This window comes from Oryctolagus cuniculus, chromosome 10 (genome assembly GCF_964237555.1).
Source record: "Oryctolagus cuniculus chromosome 10, mOryCun1.1, whole genome shotgun sequence".
Lineage (NCBI taxonomy): Eukaryota > Metazoa > Chordata > Mammalia > Lagomorpha > Leporidae > Oryctolagus > Oryctolagus cuniculus.
The window spans coordinates 4399742-4424398 of NC_091441.1; the positions used below are offsets into that span (position 1 = coordinate 4399742).

Consider the following 24657-nt stretch of genomic DNA (forward strand, 5'->3'; position numbering starts at 1 on the left):
AACAGTTCTTGGCACACAGAAAATGCATACAGTACTAAATATCTGTTGAGTGGGAGAACAAAAGACTTTGGGAATAAAAATTCAGAAAAAGGCCAGGACCCAGGCCAGTTCATGTACGTATAGCAGCAAACCACGTGAGGACTGGAACCACAGAATGAAAGGAATTTGTGATGTATCTAAGTCTTTCGATTCCTATATGAGGGGGCTTCAAAAAGCTCACAGAAGTGTGCACTATCTTCTAATTCCACTTTCCACAAACTTTCTGAAGTCCCCTTATATACAGGTACTCTGGTATGTGAAAGACGTCTATTTGAAACACTTTTATTGTTCATTTATTTAAAAGACCCTAAGTAGTACAGGATAGCATGAACGTTTGACTATGGGCTTGTCTAAATAAGACCAAAGTTGGCGAACTCAAAAGGCTTCCATAGCCTTGGCAACTCATGACAAGAGCCTAGGGTGATTACTGTCGCCATAAACAAGAGAGTCAATTTGTTAAGTCAACAACAGGAGTCACTGTGCACTTACTCCCCATGTAGGATCTTTGTCCTTAATGTGTTGTACAATGTGAATTAATGCTATAACTAGTACTCAAACAGTACTTTACACTTGGTGTTTCTGTGTGGGTGCAAACTGTTGAAATCTTTACTTATTATATACTAAATCGATCTTCTGTACATAAAGATAATTGAAAATGAATCTTGATGTGAATGGGATGGGAGAGGGAGCGGGAGATGGGAGGGGTGCGGGTGGGAGGGAAGTTATCGGGGGGAGAAAGCCACTGTAATCCATAAGCTGCACTTTGGAAATTTATATTTATTAAATAAAAGTTAAAAAAGGCATCAATATTGAAAGACCATAATAACATTCTTGAATATTTATAAATACTGACCATTCTTAAGTGTCAATTAATAATATATTGGCAGTGATAGAATAACACCAAATCATATGTAATTTGAAAATAGACAGTAAAAACTGGTTAGGAAGCTAGTTGGTCAAATGAAAGCTAAACACTGACAAGCCCAAATTTTTTCATCTTTTTTATATATTAAGCAATAAAGTACACAGTTGATTCTAACATGAAAATACAAATAAAAATTTACTGGTAAGCCACAAATACTGAGAAACTTAATATATGAGCAGTACATGAGAAGCATTTTTTACATTCTATAAATATGATTCTTAGCATTGTTTTGGCCCTTTGCCAACGGCCTTTTAATGCAATGACTGATTTCTTAATAAGAGTGTCTGGATGTATGAAAACAAAATCACTTATTTATGGTTAAAACCATAATGCTTCTAAAAATAATGTACATCTGGAATGTGAAGAATTTTTTGAGGGGGGAAAGGGATCTGTTCTGCATATAAATCATCAGATCTTAGACAACGAAGTAAAACTTAGCTTTCCTTAATTAGAATTATCTTGGCTTTCAAAATTGCAATTTTAAAATGAACCAACATCTTCACTGATTTCTCTAGTAAATCTAAGCAGAGAAATCTGGACAGAACCTCTTCTGAACATGGAATTTTTTTAAAGATTTATTTTATTTATTCAAAAGGCAGAGCTACGTGGGGGAGAGGGATCCTCCATTCATTGGTTCACTCCCCAAATGGCTGCAGAAGTCAGGAGCCAGGAGCTTCATCTGAGTCTCCCACATGGGTGCAGGGGCCCAAGAACTTGGGCCATCTTCCGCTGCGTTCCCAGGTACATTAGTGGGGAGGTGGATCAGAAGTAGAGAAGCCAGGACTCAAACTGGCGCCCACACAGCATAACGGCACTGCAGGCGGCAACTTAACCCGTTATGCTACAACGCCATCCCCTGAAAATGGAATATTAAAATCAACAATCAAGCTATCTACCAATCTATATTAAATCACATAAACATATACACACTTATACATACATGCATACCTTAAAAAACTTTCATTAGGAAAGAAGATAAAGCTATGTAAGAAAACACAATGATATTAACACTTTAGGTTTTGTCATGTAGGTTAACTTTAAGTAAAATACATACTATAAATCCTAAATTTCAAACATTAATGGGTCGGAGGAGAGGTTATCAGGATTATCTGAAGCACTGAAAGAGAATGCGTATTAACTTCAGCAGTGGGCTTATCTTTATTCTGCACAGCCCAGTACTAAAGTAAGTCCTCACCCTGTAAGGCATACTGCCTGGGGACAGGCAGGCTGGTTTTCACGTGCTGTAGGTGACCAGGTTGACCATATATGCACAAGTATTAGCATGGCTTTCACAAATATTTTCAATATAGCCTCACAATGAAACACCATTCTCTACCAGACCAGCTTCAGGAGGAGGACACACTCAACTGGTGAATACTTAAGTGTGTGTCCTGGGAGAATGGTGAAACAACTGTGAAGTTGAGATAATTCTGGAAACCAAAAATGCTTACAGTAAAGGAATACAACAAACTAGTCAACCAGGCACAAGTTCAGGAGCAAGAGTCACGTTTACAGTTTTGAAGTAGAGTCTGTGTTTCTTTTTACACTTAGCTGTAATGTTTAGTGAAGTGGTAGAGACTGAAAACCAAATTAAAAATCAAAGTTCAGCTTATACTTGGTCCTCTATGGCTCTTTTCATTCAATGAAGGATTGTTTCAGTGGAATCTTTAATGAAGATGTTTATTCTCTTTTAAATAGATTACAAAATTACATCATATTTTATAAACTAAATGTTTGAAAAAATAATACTTGTTAGGTAAGAAGCTCTATTTCTGTTTCTCTTTTTTTTCAAATATTCTTTATTTGTAACAAGGGCCGGAAGATCACTCTGGACATTTGCGTCAGTGAAAAATAGCCCTAAGTCTGTGCTTGAACCCAGAGCAGAGATGAGACCACCAGCCCTCAGGGCTCAGGCCTGAGTACACATGGCACTTCCCCACTGCCTGGCACACGGCACAGGCTAATGGCTATCACCAGACAGAGACATTTCCACTCCAGTAAACATCGAGTGCTACTGTGAGACAGGTTTTAAGTTTACTCAGGGCTTCCGTTAGTTTTCATGGGAAAACAAAAGAGAAATTAAGTGAGCCAACAGAGACGGACGCCTCCAGAACATGACGTGTGCACAGACTCTTCTTTACGGTATAGTGTACCTTACGCTAGGGGATATTCTGAAGTGTTATGGGTGAAATTATATGGTGTCCTGGTTTGCTTTAAAATATTTCAGGAAAAACACTGTGTATGTGAAGAAGAGATGAAACATGGCAGAACCTGAGCAACTGGTCTACCTGGGCAGTTGGTACTTACAGGTTCTTTCTACTGTTATCTGTCCTTTGGTTTGACAATAAATAATAATGAATTAAAGTAAATTTCAAATAAAAATACTAAGGGAAAAATAAACGTATCTTCACCTGTAACACTGCTGTTTAACTGGATATTTTGTAAAGATCTATACAAGACTATCTGATGTTGTTAAAATAGTTAATAGTTGGGAACACCTTAATCGTTGATCAAGATGCAAATAGTGAAACACACCACAAGACTCCAGGCAAACATTACAGAGCAAACTGTTGAGTGAAGGAGGTCCCACAGCAGCGCAGAGAGACCCACAGCTGCTGAGGGAACCCTCTGAGGAGCCTTCACCCAGTGTTCAGATGGCGTCTCTACAAACGGGAAATGCAAGTGGTTTTCTAATTTTTTCTTGAAACTAAAGTATTCAAACTTTTTATAGGAGTAGATACTGATCTTATAACTTCAGAAACTTTTCTACATCCTGTAGTTTTTCTCATTTTGTTATTCTTTCTAGCTGATGAAATTATTTTCTTTTACAAAAGTCATGCCATGTCTTAAGTGAGAAAGTGAGAAAGTGCTGTACTTCTAAAATAATATGAAATCCAGGATAGATTTCATTTATTTCTAAAAATGCAAAGGACAGTTTTTAAGGCCATACATGATTTTCCTTGACTGCTTACTGAGTACACTAAAACGTAAAATGTCAAAAACTATATAAAACAAAATATCATAACATATACAAGAATAGACTTAAATATCTTTTGGTTAATTCTAATCAGGCTGAAAATTCTATTAGTTATAGAAAGCAATATCATTTGGAAGAGAAAAGAAGAACATGTTTTCTACTTGGTTCTTAAAGAATTTGAATTGAAAGTATCTCAACAGTTCTATGCAAAACTATATTTGTAGATATTTCAGCATAGAACAGATAACAGAACAGAATAAAACGTAACTTCTAGATGCATGATTTTGTAAATTCAGTGCCATGAACTAAGCTTTATTCATTAAATTTCAAGTTTAAACTTAGCACAGCAGCACCTTTGGAGTAAATTTTAACTTAATGGTAAACCTCTGAAACATTTTAGGTTTACTTCCTTGGGTAAGAGTACAACAAATTAGATACTCTAGTAGCTGTCAGTTTCACACATCTAGGCAGTCTGCAGCTGCTGTGCCTCCACAGTCAGAAAAACGTCTCCTCAGGACGGAGGGGAGGAGCCCCGAGGTGGGACTTCTCTCCATGCCGGCCCTCTCGGGGATCGTTATGGCAGAGAACGGTTGCTGTGTCCACTCCTAAGTCGAGATGTGTACTGTTCCCACCACTTCTTACTTCCTTGCTGATTTTAAGGTTTCAGGGAACTTAAAAATTACCCTTTCTTATCAAGAGATCAGAGAGCTCCAAGTGTGGCAATCCCATTTTGGAAAATGTAAGGAAAAATTAATCAACAGATACCTGGTAGAAAATTTCTTTCTTTATGTCCATGATCTAAGCTTTAGGAATGATGCGAGATTTCTTAGGTTTTGATTTATCCAACTCATGTATCTGTATCAAAATGAGGAATAATATTTTATTAAAAAATAACTGTATTCATATATACTTATATTTATGCTAGGGTAGACATTCTGTTCTTTATCATGTTTCTAGATGATCTTGAGCCAATCTCTTAAATTTTCTTACTTAAAATGTTTTAATGGTTTAGCATATGACGAATAGTCCCCGGTTAAATTTTTTACCTGGTTCCTAGGAGAACTGGACTGCCCATAATGGGTAGTATTAGAGTGATGCTTCTTGGGTGGTTTTGAAGATTGTAAACGTAATTTCCTTTTAGGTCTGTGGACTGGTCTGCTATCAAAATCCTCAGTTTGATTTGCTGACTGTTGATGTAGTATCTGTGAATCATCTGTTTCTGTGTCTGATTCAAAAATATGTGGTTGTCTTTTTATCTTTAATGACTCATGGCCCTTCCCTAAGATTTGTGCTGTGTGTTTGCTTGTTAAATTTTCTTTTCCGTTCAATGGGAAGTTAGTAGCACTTTTTATCACACCTAAATTATTTGATATTTGAAATACTGCATTACTAGGTGGCTGCTTACTTTGATTTAAATGAACACTTGATGTTGCATTAGAAAAAGAATACTTGGTCATCTTTAGGGACTTGGTGTCTTTCTCTGGCCGAGGTGTGGAACTCTTCTGATTTACATTTCTTGCATGCATCTGAATGTTACTATTAGACCCTTTTTTAATAGCTGGACCTAAATTCAGCTTATTGTCCTGGATCATGGTAGTTTTAATTGAAAATGATTTATATTCTGTAACAGTGTGTTTTGTTTTCAGTTTGCCAAATGCTGACTCGTTTTTGTTTGTCTGTAACAATTTGGTTTTGAAAATTGGCACAAATTTAGGGGTGATTTTACTTTGGGAACTGAGATTGGTGTGGTTAGCTTGAGCATTTTCTCTGCTGGGCTTTGACATTTCCAAATGTTCTTGTGGTACCTGGTTAGACCCAGGTATCCTTCTCCCAGAAACAGCCTCTGGCTGAGAATGTGAAGCTGAGAAAATGCCTGGCTTTGGCTGGCTGCTCAAAAGTGCCCCCTTGTGGCCCACTGCTACTGAACATGGTGGAAGAGTTGGAGCCAGGGCAGGTGTTCTGGAAGTGGCTTGAGTCACACAAGTCCTGAACAGATGTTTAGTGGTCAAATTGGGTGGCTTGACTTTGTTTTCCTGAAAGGATAGAGATTAGGAAAATTTTAAAATGTAATAAATGTCCTTAATGGAAGGTAAAACATAAAATATTCATCACAATAAAAATGTAAAGTAATACTACCATACGCAGAACAGGTGAAGAAAAGCGAAACATAAATGGGCCTTCTGGTGGAAATGTGTACATTTTTTGACATTGCCTTCTTTTTGTAGTTTGGCCATCTTTTCAAGATAATGTTTTAAGATGAATGTATCTTCTAAGAGCAGTATCAATCAACAACTAACCTGTACACATAGCTTGCCCACTGGCCTCCAGAGTGTGGTTCTTGTGGCCATTTGGATAAATACTGCACCCTCTGGGGCTAGCACACGGACACTGGTCTCCTTGGAGATGAGGAGGTTGTGAGACCATGCCAAAAGAGCTATTAAGCTCTTCCCTCTGACAAAAATGAAAGAGAGTTTTCTCACACCCAACTAGGGTGTCACCTTGGAAACCCCTCTCCCTGGTGCACTGAACACAGCTCCCTGGCCACACCCAGCACACGCTTCTGAGTATTCAGTGAAAGAGCACACACTCCACTAACCCACTGTAGCACAGTTCAAAGATAAAGCTGTCAGAGGGGGAAAAAACCAAACCAACAAGGATCTCCACAAATGAGTAAAACTAAACACAGAAATTCTAGTAACAAGAATAAGAAAGACAACATAATGTCCCTAATGAACACAACACTTAAATACCTGAATGTGAGGATGAAGAGATTGAAGAAATGCCAGAAATTTATTATAGGATTAATCAGAAGTAATCATAAACAAATCCACTAATTAAAATATTCATACATGACATGAATGAAAATTTTCCTATGAAATTGAGATTTTAAAGCAAATGAAGAATTCAATAGATCAAATAAAAATTGCAGTGGAAGCCTTAACAACAGACTCGATGAGGCAGAAGAAAGAATATCTGAGTTAGAAGACAAAGTTCCAGAAATTTTACAATCAGACCAAAAAAGAAAATAAATAAAGAAGAAGAAATTAGAAAACTTAAAAACAGTGTTGGAGATTTATGGATACTATCAAATGACCTAACATATGGGTCCCTAGGAGTTCCTGAAGGCGGGGAAAGAGAGAATGGATTAAGCCTTTTTAGTGAAATAATAACAGAAAACTTCCCCAATTTGGAGAAAGAAAGGGATGTCCAAGTACAGAAAGCACATAAAAATCCTAATAAAACGACCAGAAAAGATTTTCACCACGACACATTGTAAAACTTTCCACAGTAAAACATAAAGAAAAGATTCTAAAATGTGCACAAGAAAAACACCAGATTAGTTTCAGAGGATCTCCAATTAGACTCACAACAGATTTCTCATCAGTAGCCCTACAGACTAGAAGAGAATGGCGAAATATATTCCAAGAGGAAAAAAAAACTGTAAACCTAGAATACTGTACCCTGCAAAGCTCTCACTTGTGAATGAAGGTGAAATGAAGACTTTCCATAACAATCAGAAATTGAAAGAATTTGTCAGCACTTGTACAGCCTTGCAAAAGATGCTTAAAGATGTGCTACACACAGAAAAAAAGAAACATGGTCATCACTATGAAAGAAGGTAAACACAGAAAAACTCTCATTAAAGTACAAAGGAAATCCAAAGTAAACAACAGGGATATTTATGGGAAAATTGTAGGTCCAAGTCATTACTTATCAATAGTCACATTGAATAGTAAATGGCTTCAACTCTCCAGTTAAAGATATGGACTGGATGAATGGATTAAAAAACAAGATCCATCTATTTGCTGCCTACAAGAAACACATCTCACCAAACAAAGATACATGCAGACTAAAAGTGAAAGGATGGAAAAACATATTCCATGCTAACAGAAACCAAAAGAGAGCTACTATAGCCATTCTAATATCAGACTAACTGGACTTTAACACAAAAACTGTTAAAAAAAGACAAATAAAGGCACTATGTAATAACTAAAGGCTCAATTCAACGGGAAGATGTGACTATAATAAATGCACATGCACCCAATTACAGGGTACCTGGCTATTTAAAAGAAACATTAACGGATCTAAAGGGAGACATAGACTCCACTACAATAGTAATGGGGGACTTCAATACCTCACTTTAAGCAATGGACAGATCAACCAGACACAAAATCAGTAAGGAAACAACAGAGTCAATTGACACTATAGACCAAGTGGACCAAATGGATATCCACAGAGCTTTGCATCCTACAGTTGCAGAATACACATTCTTCTCACTAGTGCATGGAACTTTCTTTAGGATGACCACAGGGCAGACCATAAAGCAAGTCTCAGCAAATTAAAAAAAAATCAAATCATACCATGTATCTCCTCAGACCACAATTGAATGAAGCTGGAAATCAAAAACTCAGGAATCTCTAGAACATATGCAGACCCATGGAGATGAACAACATGCTCCTGAATGAATAATGGGTCATAGAAAAAAATCAAGAGATTAAAAATTTCTGGAAATGAATGAAGATGACAATATAACACATCAAAACTTATGGGATACATATAACAGATACCACAGAAATAAAAATAATAATCAGAAATTACCACAAAGAGCTGTATGCCAACAAACTGGGAAACCTAGAAGAAATGGAAAGATTCCTGGACACATACAGATCACCTAAATTGAGCCATGAAGACACAGAAAACCTAGACAGAACAATAACAAAGATGAAAGTTGAATCAGTAATAAAGACCCTCTCAACAAAGAAAAACCCAGGACTAGATGGCTTTAGTGCTGAATTCTACCAGACATTTAAAGAAGAACTGACTCCAATTCTTCTCAAGCTATTCAAAACAATTGAAAGGGAGGGAATCCTCTTAAACTCCTTCTATGAAGCCAGTATCACCTTAATTCCTAAACCTGAAAAAGATACAACAGAGAAAGAGAAATACAGACCAATTTCCCTGATGAACATAGACACAAAAATCCTCAACAAAATACTAGCCAATAGAATCCAACAACACATCAGAAAGATCATTTACCTGGACCAAGTGGAATTTATCCTTGATATTCAAGGATGGTTCAACATTCACAAATCAATGAGATATATCACATTCACAAACTGAAGAACAAAAACCACATGATTATCTCTACTTTGATAAAATACAACATCCTTTAAGCAAATTGGGCATAAAAGGAACATTCCTTAGCATAATCAAGGCAATTTATGACAAACCCATGGCCAGCATCCTATTGAAGGGGGAAAAGTTGGAAGCATTCCCACTAAGATCTGGAACCAACAAGGATGCTCACTCTCACCACTGCTATTCAATATAGTCCTGGAAGTTTTAGCCAGAACCATTAGGTAAGAAAAGGAAATCAAAGGAATACAAATTGGGAAGGAGGAAGTCAAACTATCCCTATTTGAAGATGACATGCTTCTATATTTAGGGGATCCAAAAGACTCCACTAAGAGACTTTTTGAACTCATAAAAATGTTTGGTATAGTGGCAGGACATAAAATTAACACACAAAAATCAAAAGCCTTTGTATACACAATGCCACAGCTGAGAAAGAACTTCAAAGAGCAATCCCATTCACAATAGCTATCAAAAAATTAAATAACTCAGAATAAATTTAACCAAGGACACCAAAGAGCTCTATGATGAGAATTACAAAACATTAAAGAAAGAAAGAAAGAAATAGAATAAGACACAAAAAAATGGAAAAATCTTCCATGTTCATGGATTGGAAAAATCAATACCATCAAAATGTCCATACTACCAAAAGCAATTTAAAGATTCAATGTGATACCAATCAAATACCAAGGACATTCTTCTCAGATATAGAAAAAAGGATGCTGAAATTCATATGGAAACACAAAAGACCCTGAATAGCCAAAGCAATCTTATACAATAAACATAAAGCCAGAGGCATCACAATACCCGATATTAAGACCTATATAGGGCAGTTGTGGTGGAATGAGGTGAAAAGTTCATGGCAAGATGGCTGCTGAGTTGAAAAGATCATGCCAAGATGGCTGCTGACAACAGAAACTGCCTGGCAACAGGCCGTGATTAGATGGCTTCGGAAACCACATGACAACAGAGGAAACCACATGACAACAGAGCCTGACTAATGGCAGGCCATGACTGGATGGTTTCAGAAACTGCCTGGCAACAGGCCGTGATTAGATGGCTTCGGAAACCACATGACAACAGAGGAAACCACATGACAACAGAGCCTGACTAATGGCAGGCCATGACTGGATGGTTTCAGAAACTGCCTGGCAACAGGCTGTGATTGGATGGCTTTGCAAACTGCCTGGCAACAGGCTGTGATTGGTTGGGGCATAGACCGCCCCTTGACCGGATTGGCTGGTCTTGACTATATAAGCTGTTGTACTAACTGAAATAAACGAGTCTGCAGGCTGCTTGCCTCAAGCTCACTTTCACCTGACTCCTGGGGTCTGTGTGATGACTCCACGCCTCTTGCCCCTACCACGCTCCTCCTCTCAGAAAGGAATACACTGCAACATTGTTGAGAAATCACCTGCAACAGGCAGTTATATTCAAAACAGGCTAGTACTTGCACAAAACAGATGGATACACCAATGGAACAGAATAGAAACTCTAGAAATCAACCCACACATCTATAGCCAATGTATCTTTGACAATAGAGCTAGAATCAATCCCTGGAGCTAGGAGAGTCTCTTCAACAAATGGTGCTGGTAAAACTAGATCTCTGCATGCAGAAGCATGAAGCAAGACCCCTAACTTACACCTTACTCAAAAACCCACTCAAAATTGTTCAAAGACCTAAATCTACAACCTGATACCATCAAATTATTAGAGAAAATTGGGGAAACCCTGCAAGACATTGGCATAGGCAAAGAGTTCTTGGAGAAGGCCCCAGAAGCACATGCAATCAAAGCCAAAATTGACAATGGGATTACATAAAATTAAGAAGCATCTGTACTGCAAAAGAAACACTCAGCAAAATGAAGAAGCAACTAACAAAATGGGAGAAATTATTTGCAAACTATGCAACTGATAAAGGATTGATATCCAGAATATATAAAGAACTCAAAAAACTTAACAACAACAAAACAAACAACCCAGTCAAGAAATGGGCATTTTTCAAAAGAGGAAATCCAAATGGCCAACAAACACATGAAAAAATGCTCAAGATCACTAGCCATCAGGGAAATGCAAATCAAAAACCACAATGAAGTTTCACCTCACCTCCATTAGAATGGCTTTCACACAGAAATCAACAAACAACAAATGCTGGTGAGGGTGTGGGGAAAAAGGTACCCTAATCCACTGTTGGTGGGAATGCAAACTGGTACAGCCACTGTGGAAGACAGTATGGAGATACCTCAGAAACCTGAATATAGACCCAGGCATCCCACTCCTGGGAATGTACCCAAGGGAAACGAAATCAGCATATGAAAGAGTTATCTGTACTTCCATGTTATTGCAGCTCAATTCACAATAGCTGAGATATGGAATCAACCCAAATGTCCATCAACTGAAGACTGGATAAAGAAATTATGGGATATGTACACTGTGGAATACTACACAGCAGTAAAAAAAAAACCCGAAATCCTGTTGTTTGCAACAAAATGGATACAACTGGAAAACATTATACTTAGTGAAATAAGCCAGTCCCCAAAGGACAAATATATGTTCTCCCTCATCTGTGGTATATAGTATAGTTTGACACTATTTGTTGAACTCTTTAATAGGTATAAGGTTAATCTTATGTGTATAAAGTTAATTAAAAATGGATTTTAATAAAAAATAGGAATGGGAATAGGAGAGGAGGAAGAGGATTGAAGAGCAGGTAGAGTGGGAAGAATCACTGTGTTCCTAAACTTGTAATTATGAAATGCTTAATGTTTGTATTCCTTAAATAAAAGGTTTCTGGGTTAAAAAAAAGTCAATAGCAGGACCAGCACCATGGCTCACTTGGTTAATCCTCTGCCTGCGGCGCCAGCATCACATATGGGCACTGGGTTCTAGTCCCAGTTGCTCCTCTTCCAGGCCAGCTCTCTGCTGTGGCCCGGGAAGGCAGTGGAGGATGGCCCAAGTGCTTGGGCCCCTGCACCTGCACGGGAGACCAGGAGGAAGCACCTGGCTCCTGGCTTCGGATTGGCACAGCGCGCTGGCCATAGCAGCCATTTGGGGAGTGAACCAGCAGAAGATAGAACTTTCTCTCTGTCTCTCTCTCTCTCACTGTCTATAACTCTACCTGTCAAATAAATTTTAAAAAAAGTCAATAGGACCTCACAATATGAATTGGGGAGGGCATAATTCATTTACCTCTAGAGACAGTAACAATGTGTTTGTGTGTTGTGTGTTGTAGCTATTTGTCTTAAGACTCTATAAGGGACCTAGGATAAAGCTAAAAATTATCTTGTACAGCATCTCTGTCAAGATACAATGTGAGCAGAGACCACCAACCCCAGAACAACCCAGGTTAGGAAGTGAAGGTTTTCCCTCCTTTCTCTCATCCTGCTGTGACTGAGGGTGACTGGTATTCAACTTCCATTCCACTTTTCTGCTGTTTCTGGACTAGTGTGGGGAGCAACTCGGACTAGACTGTTACTGGAATTAAGACTTATTCTATGCATCTGCTCTCCCACAATATGGCGCTGGGAGAGGAGGAAACAGCTTCTACACAGCTGCCTCCAGTTCAACCAATAAACAGCAGGACCTGCTCCTGATTGGAGGAGAGCAGCGTACTCAGCGTGTGGGTAGCAGAGTTGGGATTGGTGGAAGAGGACTATAAAGGAGGAGAGAGACAACATGCACCAGGAACACCTGGAGGAACATCTGAGCAGCCCCCGAGAGAGCCGGCCAGCGGTGTGCCACTCCCCCGCGGAAGTGGGGAAAGTGGCAGGGGGAACCACCCTTCCACGGAGGTGGAAGGGTTGGTAGCCAACCCGGGAAGAACCAGCAGCAAACCCGGGGAGGGCCGAGAAGACAAAAGAACAGCGCAGGGTCCTGTGTCGTTCCTCCACGAAGAGGGAGAGCGACAGACTAGAGCCTGGAAATCTAAAATTGTTATTTTCCCCTTTGCAGCCAGAGTCTGGATATGATTTAGGACCAGCTAATTAGACACAAATACAGTTTTTCAAATAAACCAGTAAGGGAAATTCATACTTCAGTTGGTTTTGAAAATAAAAAAATAAAAAAGCAAAAAAAAAAAAGTAAATAAACTAAAGTTTAATTATCAGTGCCTCTGATTTTCAGTTGCAGGGTTAGCAGAAGCTCAAGCGTCCATTCATCAGCTTTGCAGTGTTGAGCGTGGAACTCAGGGCATCTGCTCCTTTGCCGTATTAGACCGTATTAGGCAAATGTTTCTACGTACTTCACCTTACTCTATAGCAGAAACATAAGCACTTAAGGATACTGCTAGAAGAAGGATTTTGAAATTTGATTGAAATTCCACCTGAAAGATGTTTTGTCCAAAATGATGGAGTTATCCTAAAGTGCCAAGATTAAATTTTTCCCATCTGATTAAAAAAGGATTTAAGAACTATGTTGAGATCGAATTTATAAAAACAAAGAATATGGCTGGCGCCGTGGCTCACTAGGCTAATTCTCTGCCTGCAGCGCCGGCACCCTGGGTTCTAGTCCCAATTGCTCCTCTTCCAGTCCAGCTCTCTGCTGTGGCCCGAGAAGGCAGTGGAGGATGGTCCAAGTGCTTGGGTCCCTGCACCCACATGGGAGACCAGAAGGAAGCACCCGGCTCCTGGCTTTGGATCGGCACAGTGCCAGCCGTGGTGGCCACTGGGGAGTGAACCAATGGAAGGAAGACCTTTCCCTCTGTCTCTCTCTCACTGTATGTAACTCTCTCTGTCTCTGTCTCTCTCTCTCTCACTGTCTAACTCTGCCTGTCAAAAATTTAAAAAAATAAAAAATAAATTAAAAAATGAAGAATACACATTTTTTGATCCTTGGGTTTCATAAACTTTAGTAATTTTTAAACAATGTACCTACTTCTTGAGATACCAAAAGAAAAACTTGCTCTAGGCAGATTCATGTAAGAAAATTACTTGCATTCAGACATAGAAATTGTCTAGAACATACGTCTTGAGTCTGAACTACATTTATGTTCACATCTTGTTTCCTCTTCATCTGTCTCTCAAATATATACATCTGGTGGAATAATTTCCAGGAGCTTTCTTTTTGCCCCCAGCCTCTCAATATATTATTTACTCAATTCTTTCAATTTTTAAAACAGCATAAATAACTCAAAGGGGTAAACCTCTAGGCTTATATTCAAAATTTATAAAAACACTACAAAAAGGAACTATGTAAACAGCAGATGAGATCATAAATAATTCATAGTACTTAAATATACTTAAATGATCAACAAACTAAAACTATGACATCACAAGCAGACAAAAATATGCTTTACTACACATTATTATGATTATGCTAGGTGTCATTGGCAAATGTAGCTTGGCTGACTTTTTTTTAGATTTTTAAAATGTATTTGAAAGACAGAATGACAGACAGAGAAGAAAAGACAGAGAGAGATCTATTTGCTGGTTCATTCCTCAAATGGCTGCAATGGCTGAGGCTGGGCCAGGCTGAAGCCAGAAGCCTGGAGCTCCATCTAGGTCTCCCATGAGAGTGGCAGAAACCCAAGAACTTGAGCCATCTTCAGCTGCCTTCCCAGAAACATTACGGGGAGCTAGATGAAAGTGGAGCAGCAGTGGCTTAACCCATTGCACTACAACGTTGGCCACACTGGTTGACTTTTAAGTTTTGAATTTACCTATAATTTATGTAACTTTATACATTAACATAAAACAAAAAACTCTAACCTGTTTTTTGACATGAATGGTATTGAACAGAAATCTAGTACTGTGGTAATGATGGAATGAAACTTGGGAAATTATCAAAATGACTTATCAAATGTGCTTTATATAATCTGGTTTGTATGTTACACCACTTTAGTGTGTTCTTTGCCTAAAACTGAACCAAAATTCAGTTAAGCTAAGATCTAACCATAGGCTTATAGGAAATATGGGGTTTAGGAGACTATGTTTGCTTTAAAAAGACATGACATAACAAGGAAACAATCAATCAAATCCAGATTATGGGAAATCCTCAAGGGGAAATGATGCAATTTTCTAGCAGTAACTGGCATAAATAAAAGGGAAAGGGAAAGGGGTTTGGGATGTTACAATAAAACAGACTTAAGAGACATAAAAACAAATGAAATTATTCAGTCCTTTTTTAGATTTTGATTTAAATAAAAATTTTAAATCTTTGAGATGAACTGGTGTGAACTGGTATTTTATTATATTCAGGGACCATTGTTAATTCTGTTAGATATAATGACATGTTAGGTAAATATTTTTTTTAAAATGTTCTTAAGAGATAGAAAGATGTATGACTGTCTTTACAGGTGAAATACCATCATAGCTGGGATTTGTTTGAAAACACTGAAGTTTATTCCACTACCCAAAAACATGTCAAGAGGGAAGATAGATGGCAGATGCATAGGCGTTTCTTATATGTATCTTTGAAAACTCCATAATTTATAAAAAAAAAAAACTACTTAGGTAAACACTCCTGCTAATATAATTCTTAAAAAAGTCTGCTGAGTTTTAAACACTCAAGAGAGGTTATAACGGCCTGGCTGTGGCCATTTTAGCCATAGCACTCCTTATGTCAGCCAAGGCCATCTGGTGCCTGCTTTGCTTTTGTCTTCTTGCTTTACCCAATCTTGCTACCTTCCCACCTTCTGCAGGTGTTACTTAGAAGGACAGCCACTAGCAACCATGTGCTTTCAACTGCATCTCAGAGTTCTATCCAGACCACTTAGTTTGTGACAAGAGCCATCATTGTCACCACTACTCCCTCAGCCCGTTTTTAATCTGAGGAAACTAAGGCATAGGAAATGAAATTACCTGCCTCAAATTATATTAGTACAGATACAAATCCAGGCAGCCTGTTCTTGGAGCCCGCTTCTAACCACAAACCTATAAACTTAGTTACAGAACTAAGAATCTAACAATATGGGATTCAATTCTAATTCTGCAATGAATTTAACGGCGTGGCTTTGGTTAAATTACTTAAATGCTTCAATTTCCTCTTCCACACACTTGAGAAAACAACTCTTTATCTCAGGGGTCAATTCTGATGATGTTATGAGATAATGCACATAAAGCAGTTGGCACACAGAAGGCACTCAATAGACTCAAGTAGGCTAACTTCTATTATCATGTTCAATCTGTCAGGAGGAAAACAAAGATCAGATTTTCCATTCTGAATATTTTTTGTTATTTTGCCTATACAAGGCAAAATCTAACAACTATTTTGTCCTGATTCAGTATTTCTGAAACAGATTTGAGCTGGAAATATGTGATGACATATCTTCCAAATCCCTCAGATTCAGACTTGACTAGCAACTAAACTTCAAAAAATGTTATGTCTAGTCAAAATGATAAGCTCCACTATCACAAAGATGTCAGTGGATATTTGTCCCCCTACACTCCCTTCTAAGGAAGTGGTCTTGCCTATAGTCCTGATAGCCAGGTTGTCACAGTTCTGTACTATGACAACTAAATCCACTGCTGGCTAGTGACTGATGCTGTGGCCCGGCTTGAAAGATGCCTGGAATGTTGAAGATACTGGCTCCAGATGAAACAGACAGCAGGGCAGCAAACCCTGAGAGCACGCCCTGAGGCACAGTGCGCGGACCACAGACAGCCGACACCACTGGAGTGGTGGAAACCGCGATGAGCAGGGTCCTTGCGAGCGTCCGAGCAGCCGACACCACTGGAGTGGTGGGAACCGCGATGAGCAGGGTCCCTGCCAGCGTCCGAGCAGCCGACACCACTGGAGTGGAGGAAACCGCGATGAGCAGGGTCCCTGCCAGCGTCCGAGCAGCTGACACCACTGGAGTGGTGGGAACCGCGATGAGCAGGGTCCCTGCCAGCGTCCGAGCAGCCGACACCACTGGAGTGGAGGAAACCGCGATGAGCAGGGTCCCTGCCAGCGTCCGAGCAGCTGACACCACTGGAGTGGTGGGAACCGCGATGAGCAGGGTCCCTGCCAGCATCCGAGCAGCTGACACCACTGGAGTGGTGGGAACCGCGATGAGCAGGGTCCCTGCCAGCGTCCGAGCAGCTGACACCACTGGAGTGGTGGGAACCGCGATGAGCAGGGTCCTTGCGAGCGTCCGAGCAGCTGACACCACTGGAGTGGTGGAAACCGTGATGAGCAGGGTCCCTGCCAGCGTCCGAGCAGCTGACACCACTGGAGTGGTGGGAACCGCGATGAGCAGGGTCCCTGCCAGCATTCAAGCAGCAGAGCTGGCTCAGCAATGCAGAAAACCCCTCTCGCCCATGTGCGTGATCTCTAGTGTGTTCTTGTGTCTGATGGATTTGGAAACCCTGTGCCAGTATGTGTGAATCCTTATGAAACAAAACACTTCCTATTCCTAAGTAATGGAGGGGTTCTCTTTTCCATGAATGTGTTTTTTTTTATGTATATATTTTTTTATGTATATATTAGTTGGATAGCACCACACAAAAGGTTTTATTAGCACGATCTCTATAACTTTAATGGAGCATTGACACTTTCCCAAGGAGAAGTCGTGGGGGATCATGACAAGCCATTGGTCTCCTACTGTCTGTTTCCACTGCACTCACTGGAGGGCTCTTTCTCTGCCTTTGGATAAAAATCCAGGCAGTCCCACAATTCTTCCTATCACTTTCAGGTAACAAAAAGTCCAGCTATGCACAATATCAGAAAGTTCAATTCATCAGGATAAACAATTCTAAATCCTAAATATACATGTGCCTAGTACTGAACTCAGAATACATAAGGCAAATGCTAAAAGCAGGAGAAACAGACAAATCCACAATCCTGGAAATTAGAACACACTTCATCAGGCAGTTAAGCTAGAAACACACACAAAAAGATAACCAGAAAATTCCTATGTTAGGAAATTAAACACATATAAATAATTCATGGGTCACAAGAGAAACATAGTGAAAATATTTTGAAATAAATGATAAACATTTAAAAATACATGATTTATAACATTCTAAAATGTTAGGTACGTAAATAACCTAATAAAAGTGCTTAAGACTGACATACATATACTATAAACTATTATTGAGAGGAACTAAACAAGACATTTAATATGGGGAGAAATATGAAATACTCATGGATTTTAAGCCTCAATGAGATTACAATCAACACTGCAACTCTGTATGTGTGTGTATATAACTTGAAAAACTGAAACTAACTGTATGGAAATGCAAAGATGAAGAATACCTAAATTGTTTTTACTAGATTCCAAACATTATAAAATTTAATGTTATTACAACATTGTTTATAATGAAAATAAAGTTTAAGATTAATTATAACAACTCAAAAATTAGTATTGCTGCAAGAATAAACAAAGACTACAGAAAGAGATTAAGTAGTTCAGAAACAATATCACGTATATAAAAGCACTTATGAGAAAGGTTGTAATGCAGAGTATTGAGGAGAAAAGGATTTTTCAATAACTATTGCTTGGACACTATGAGAAACAGTGACTTGATCAGCTCTTGTCCTGACGGTTGATATACAATGTAATACTTTATCCATTTTAGTATTTTTTTTTGTTCTAGTACCATTGGTTGAACTCTGTAATTAACACACAATTATTCTTAGGTGTTTAAATTTTAACTGAAAAGTGATCCCTGTTAGGAATTTGGAAAACATTATGCTGAGTGAAATAAGCCAATCCCAAAGGGACAAATATCACATGTTCTCCCTGATAGGTGACAACTAACTGAGCACCAAAAAGGAAACCTGTTAAAGTGAAATGAACACTATGAGAAACGGTGACTTGATCAGCCCTCACCCTGACTGTTGATGAGCAGCTTAATATGTTATCCCTCTTAGTATTTTTTTGTTTGTTCTACTTAATACTTTTGGTTGAATACTGTAATCAATACACAATTCTTCTTAAGTGCTGAAACTTAACTGAAAAGTGATCGCTGTTAAATATAAGAGTGGGAATAAGAGGGAAGAGATGTGCAATTCGGGACATGCTCAAGCTGACTTACCTCAAACGGTAGAGTTAGAAACATATCAGGGGATTCCAATTCAATCCCATCAAGGTGGCATGTACCAATGTCATCTCACTAGTCCCAGTGATCAATTTCTGTTCACAACTGATCATAATGATAGGACTAAGAACCAAAGGGATCACATAAACAAGAATAGTGTCTGCAAATACTAGCTGATAGAATAAAAAAGGGAGAGAACAATCCAACATGGGAAGTAAGATACACAGCCGACCCATAGAATGGCAGATGTCCTAAACAGCACTCTGGCCTCATAATCAGCCCTTAAGGCATGCAGATCTGGCTGAAAAGCCCATGAGAGTATTTCAGGCATGGAAAGCCAAGACACTCTGGGGAAAAAAAAACTAAATGAAAGATCTCCGCGAGTGAGATCCCAGTGGAAAGAACAGGTCATCAAAGAAGGAGGTACCTTTCTCTGAAGGGAGGAGAGAACTTCCACTTTGACCATGGCCTTGTCTAAATATGATCAGAGTCGGTGAACTCAGGGGGCTTCCATAGCTTTGGCAGCTCATGACAAGAGCCTAGGGTGATTACTGATGCCATAAATAAGAGTGTCAATTTGTTAAGTCAACAACAGGATTCACTGTGCACTTACTCCTTTTGTAGGATCTCTGTCCTTAGTGTGCTGTACATTGAGATTTAATGCTATAACTAGTACTCAAACAGTATTTTTCACTTTGTTTCTGTGTGGGAGCAAACTGTTGAAATCTTTACTTAATGTATGCTAAACTGATCTTCTGTATATAAAGAGAATCGAAAATGAATCTTGATGTGAATGGAAGGGGAGAGGGAGTGGGAAAGGGGAGGGTTGCGGGTGGGAGGAACGTTATGGGGGGGGAAGCCATTGTAATCCATAAGCTGTACTTTGGAAATTTATATTCATTAAATAAAAGTTAAAAAAATAACTATTGCTTGGATAAATAAATACACATATTAAATAAATAAATACACATATTTCGGTAACTATTGCTTGGATAAATAAATGCACATATCATCCAAAAATATGTGATTGTGCACAACATAATATTACAAAGCAATAGATTGTAGACCTAAATGTGAATGGAAAATAATGAGCTTTAGTAGATAATATTATAGTAAAACATCTTCATTTGGGGTAGAGAAATATTTTTAACAGGACACAAAAAGTATCAGTAAAGAGAAAAGCCTGATTCTCTGAGTATTAAGATTGCCAGTTAAGATACCACTAAGAGAGTAAGGAAGTACGTCATGCAAAGGAGGAAGATGATGTGACAGTACTGATAAAGAGGGCCTGGCATGTGCAAAGAACACATTTAACTCAGCTTTAAAAGCAGAGGAAAAGTGACAGAGGGACACAACAAGATATTCAAATGGCTGATATACACCTGAAAAGATGTTCAACCTCATTAATAATCAAGACAAATACAAATGAGACATTCTGGAAGATCAGCTGAAATAAAAGGCTGGCAATATTTACAGTGGGCAAGGATGTAGAGCAACATAAACTCTCCCACACTGCTTGGGGGAGAGTGGAAGTACAAACTGACCCAGCCACTTGGAAAGTTTGGCACAATATAGATGTGGAAATCTGTACTAACTCCAGTCCTGGAGTGCACTGGGAGGCATACAGAGGAATGTCTACTGCAGCAGTACTAACACCTCAAGCAGCACCAGTTCAAATATTTACCAGTAGTATTCCGATAAACTGCAGCATAATCATGTAATCAATTATTATACACGGAAATGAAAATGAGCTGACCATAGTTAAGGAGAGCAACACAGAAGCATGTCACAAACATGACACTGAGCAAAATAAGACAGCAGTTTCCTTTGCATAAAGTTCAAAAGTGAGCAAAATTCAAATAGATATTTAAGGGTGCAGTCTTGATTGATCAAAACAAAGAAAGCCAGGAGTAATGCCCACAGAAGTGAGAACAGTGGTTACCTTTGTTGGGGAGGGGCAGTTAGGATTAGGAAGATAAAAGCAGGAGGACCCTAAAGCCGTGGCAGTGCTCTGTTTTTTACCTGGTGATGGTTACATGGGCATTTGAGTATTATTCAGTAAGTTGTACATGATGTAACTCTGTGTGCTGCATAAGCAAAGATTTGAAAAATGCAGAGGGACAAAATCAGAAGAAAATTTTTCCCAAAGTTTTCAGCATCAGTAAAAATCAAAACTCTGAATATATTTCCAGTTAAATCTACATCCCTTTGTTCTGACGAACTCTAGGGTGTGGGCCAATCCCATCAGCAGACAGCCAGTTACATTAATTTCTTAATAAAGGGCCAGCACCGTGGCTCACTTGGTTAATCCTCTGCCTGCGACGCCGGCATCCCATATAGGCACTGGTTCTAGTCTCGGCTGCCCCTCTTCCAGTCCAGCTCTCTGCTGTGGCCCAGGAAGGCAGTGGAGGATGGCCCAGGTGCTTGGGCCCTGTGCCCGCATGGGAGACCAGGAGGAAGCACCTGGCTCCTGGCTTCAGATTGGCACAGTTCCGGCCGTAGAGGCCATTTGGGGGGGTGAAACAATGGAAGGAAGATCTTTGTTTCTCTCTCACTGTCTATTATTCTAGCTGTCAAATAAATAAATAAAATGTCTTAACAAAGGAGCCAGACAGTGGCCCACTGCCCCCTGCATACCTCAGATTCCAAAGAAGTCCCTACTTACTTACCTTGGTGAGTGGCATGCACCCTACTTTCTGCTTAAGTGAGCTCATACTTACAGCTCAGTCTTTCCAAATACTCTTCATCACGTTTGCTCCCTTTAGTCTCCAACAACCCAACTCATTTATGTCCTTGATGTGGGTGTAACATTTTAGTAAACAACTACTCTAATACTACAGTAATGAAAATGTCAGTGACAAATGTAAGGTATAATAATAATAAGTAGTAACAGTTAATGGAGGAAAAAGTTATTGCACAGTGCAGTACTCCATCACAGAAGGCAAGAGATCTAAGACAGACAGGTGCACAGTATGTCTTGGAGAACCAGATAGGACAAAAAGTCTCTTACCTGGAAATGAGGTTTAATTAGTTCCTGTGTGTAGTAGCATGGTTTATTTGTCATCTTTATGGGAAATCCACATATATGAGGCAGTTTAGATTTCAAATCTGAAAGAAAACTTTTCAACACAGTTTCCAGGTCTACCCTTGGAAAGAACTGTATGGGCTGGCTTCTGATGCAACTGAGAGGGTATCTAAACATTGGTTAAAGAACAATGTAAATTTTTCTTCTTACTTAAGAGATAGTAATTTTGATGGAATTAGAAAATTAAAATAGGCACATGTAAGGAAAATCTACTTATTTTTGTTGTTTTTCCCATACTGTCCAAAGTTAAAGTATTCCTTATAGTACCTCACAGCGATCTTTACTTCTTCTATTTTTAAATTTTATTTTTAGTTGATAAACAATAATTGTAAATGTTGGTGCAGTATAATGTGATGTTTAACATTCACAATCAAGGCAATTCATTGTCTTTAATATATAGCTTTCTAAATGCACTGGCAAATTAATACATTCAAAAAATATCTATAAGGAAGATACTATGGCCCTTAGAGATAATAAAAATAAATGTTCTAGAAAATAATGACAAGTTGTATCTCCAAAAGCAGTGAAAACCTCAGTATAGAGAACTCCAAAAGTAGTTTTTTGAGAGGTTTTCTGCTGAAAAATATTCTGAAGAATTGGAATGACATCTGCATCTAATGAAAGGGAATGACTGCTAAAGGTCAACCTCAGTTTTGCTGTGAATACTTGGGTTAGAAACGCAACTATGGAAAGGGAGCACTATGGCTCTTCCTTCTGCTTTCAAATTCCAGCTGGTCGGAAGACAAGAATAAGAGAGAGGAATGGAAAAATCAGGGCTAAGATTTGTTTCACATGGGCACTTGAGCTCTTTTTGTGTGTAGATTTTTAAAAATCCTGTTGAGAAAAATATTTTTAAAATCAGTGTGGTGCATTAAGAGCACATCAATCCTCTAAACTTTGTAAAATAAAACAAACTTCCAAAATGAAAATCTTTATCAATTCTTTTCAATGATATTGAAAATGCCACTGGAGGGAGCTCTTGGCTCATAATTGTTTCCTTTATATTAGGAAATTTTATTTATTTATTTATTTGTTTATTTTTTACTATTACAGATGTCAAAATTGCTGAAATAGTGTTTAAGGAAAAAAATTATGCTTATTAACTTCATCTTTAAATAAAAGCTGGGGAAAACGCTGAGCAAAACAAAAAACACGCACATGGATAAGAAATAAAAGAAAAGCAGTTTGACCTGGACATTCATGTAGAGAACGTTGAAATGTTGATGACTTGGGGATGGAAGCAGCAGCAGACACGCAGGTGGGCAGAGAGCATCTGCTGCAAGAGGTGTGTAAAGGATACGTAAAAGTCTTTTCTCCAATCATCTTGAAGTAGATGCTGCAGTATGTCTTAACATTTCCACAATCTTCTGGAAGTCTGTAGCCATACTGAAATTAAGCACAAAATTTAAGTCATCTTCAAAAAAACTGAACAGGTTAAATTACGAAAAACACAATCAAATGACTTCTAACATAATCTATATTTCTGTTCCTCACCAGGTCATCCCAGTGCATCCGTAAATCTTCATATGAGTGCAAAGGACAGTCAGTGGGGATGGTATGAAGAATATTTGTTATTTGTCCCATTTTCATACTATGAGAAATCAGAGTTGGTAAAATATTATAAGCCAATGCTTAAATATAGTTTGATAAACTACGTGATTTATAAAGTGTTCAAAAAATTCAGCAACTATCTCACTCTATATACAAAATAAATGGTTTCCTCCTACTTCCAAATACACGTTAAATCTTCTAATTGACAAACAAAAATTGCATGGACTTATCATATATGAAACGAGGTACTAAATATGTATACATTGGGAATGGCTAAAATCAAACTAATTCACAGGTATTACTTCACATAATCATTTTTGGGGGGTGAGACCACTTAAATATACTCTGAGTGAACTGAAATAATATAATACATTGTTATTAAGTTCCATGTTGTACAAAATAATACATTGTTATTAAGTCTCCATATTGTATGATAGACTTCAATTTATTCCAAGATTTTGTATCCTTTGATTAACATCTCCCCAGTCCATCCCCCACCCTAACCCCAGCCCTTGGTGACCACGATTCTATTCTTTGCTTCTGTGAGTTCAACTTTTTAGATTCCACGTATGAGATTGTGGTGTTTGCCTAGATTATTTCAATCATCGTAATGTTTTCCATGTCCATCCACGTTGTCACAAACAATTTTTTTTCAAGGTTGAATAGTATTTCATTATGTATACATACCATATTTTCTCTACCCATTCATCATGGATGGAGAATTTAGATTGATTTCCTATCTGGCCATGGTGAATAATGCTTTAATGAACATAGGAGTGTAATCTCTCTGACATACAAATTTATGTTCCTTTGGATATACACCTAGGAGTGGTATTGCTGAATAATATACTAATTCCATTTCAAAGTTTTGGAGAAACCTCCATTCTGTTGTCTATAATGGCTGTCCTAATTTATACTCCAACCAATAGCATGCAAGGGTTTCCATTTTCACCACACTTTCTCCAACACTTGTTGTCTTTCATCTTTT

General features: G+C 38.5%; 1 protein-coding gene across 3 annotated transcripts in view; it reads right to left on the reverse strand.

Moving 5' to 3' along the window:
- C10H18orf63 (chromosome 10 C18orf63 homolog) overlaps positions 1-24657 on the reverse strand; it is a 56598-nt gene that overhangs the window by 5094 nt on the left and 26847 nt on the right. Inside the window, exons 9-14 of one of the 3 annotated variants that reach the window (XM_070050051.1) lie at positions 23613-23709; positions 23419-23504; positions 22044-22227; positions 4988-5974; positions 4707-4796; positions 880-1820 (exon numbers count right to left, since the gene is read on the reverse strand). In XM_070050051.1, the coding sequence (XP_069906152.1) occupies positions 4740-4796; positions 4988-5974; positions 22044-22227; positions 23419-23504; positions 23613-23709 (1411 nt within the window). In that variant the 3' untranslated portion in view covers positions 880-1820; positions 4707-4739. Of the gene's footprint in view, positions 1-879; positions 1821-4706; positions 4797-4987; positions 5975-22043; positions 22228-23418; positions 23505-23612; positions 23710-24657 lie in introns of those variants that run through there. The other 2 variants (XM_051851097.2, XM_051851098.2) reach the window with 2 other exon arrangements.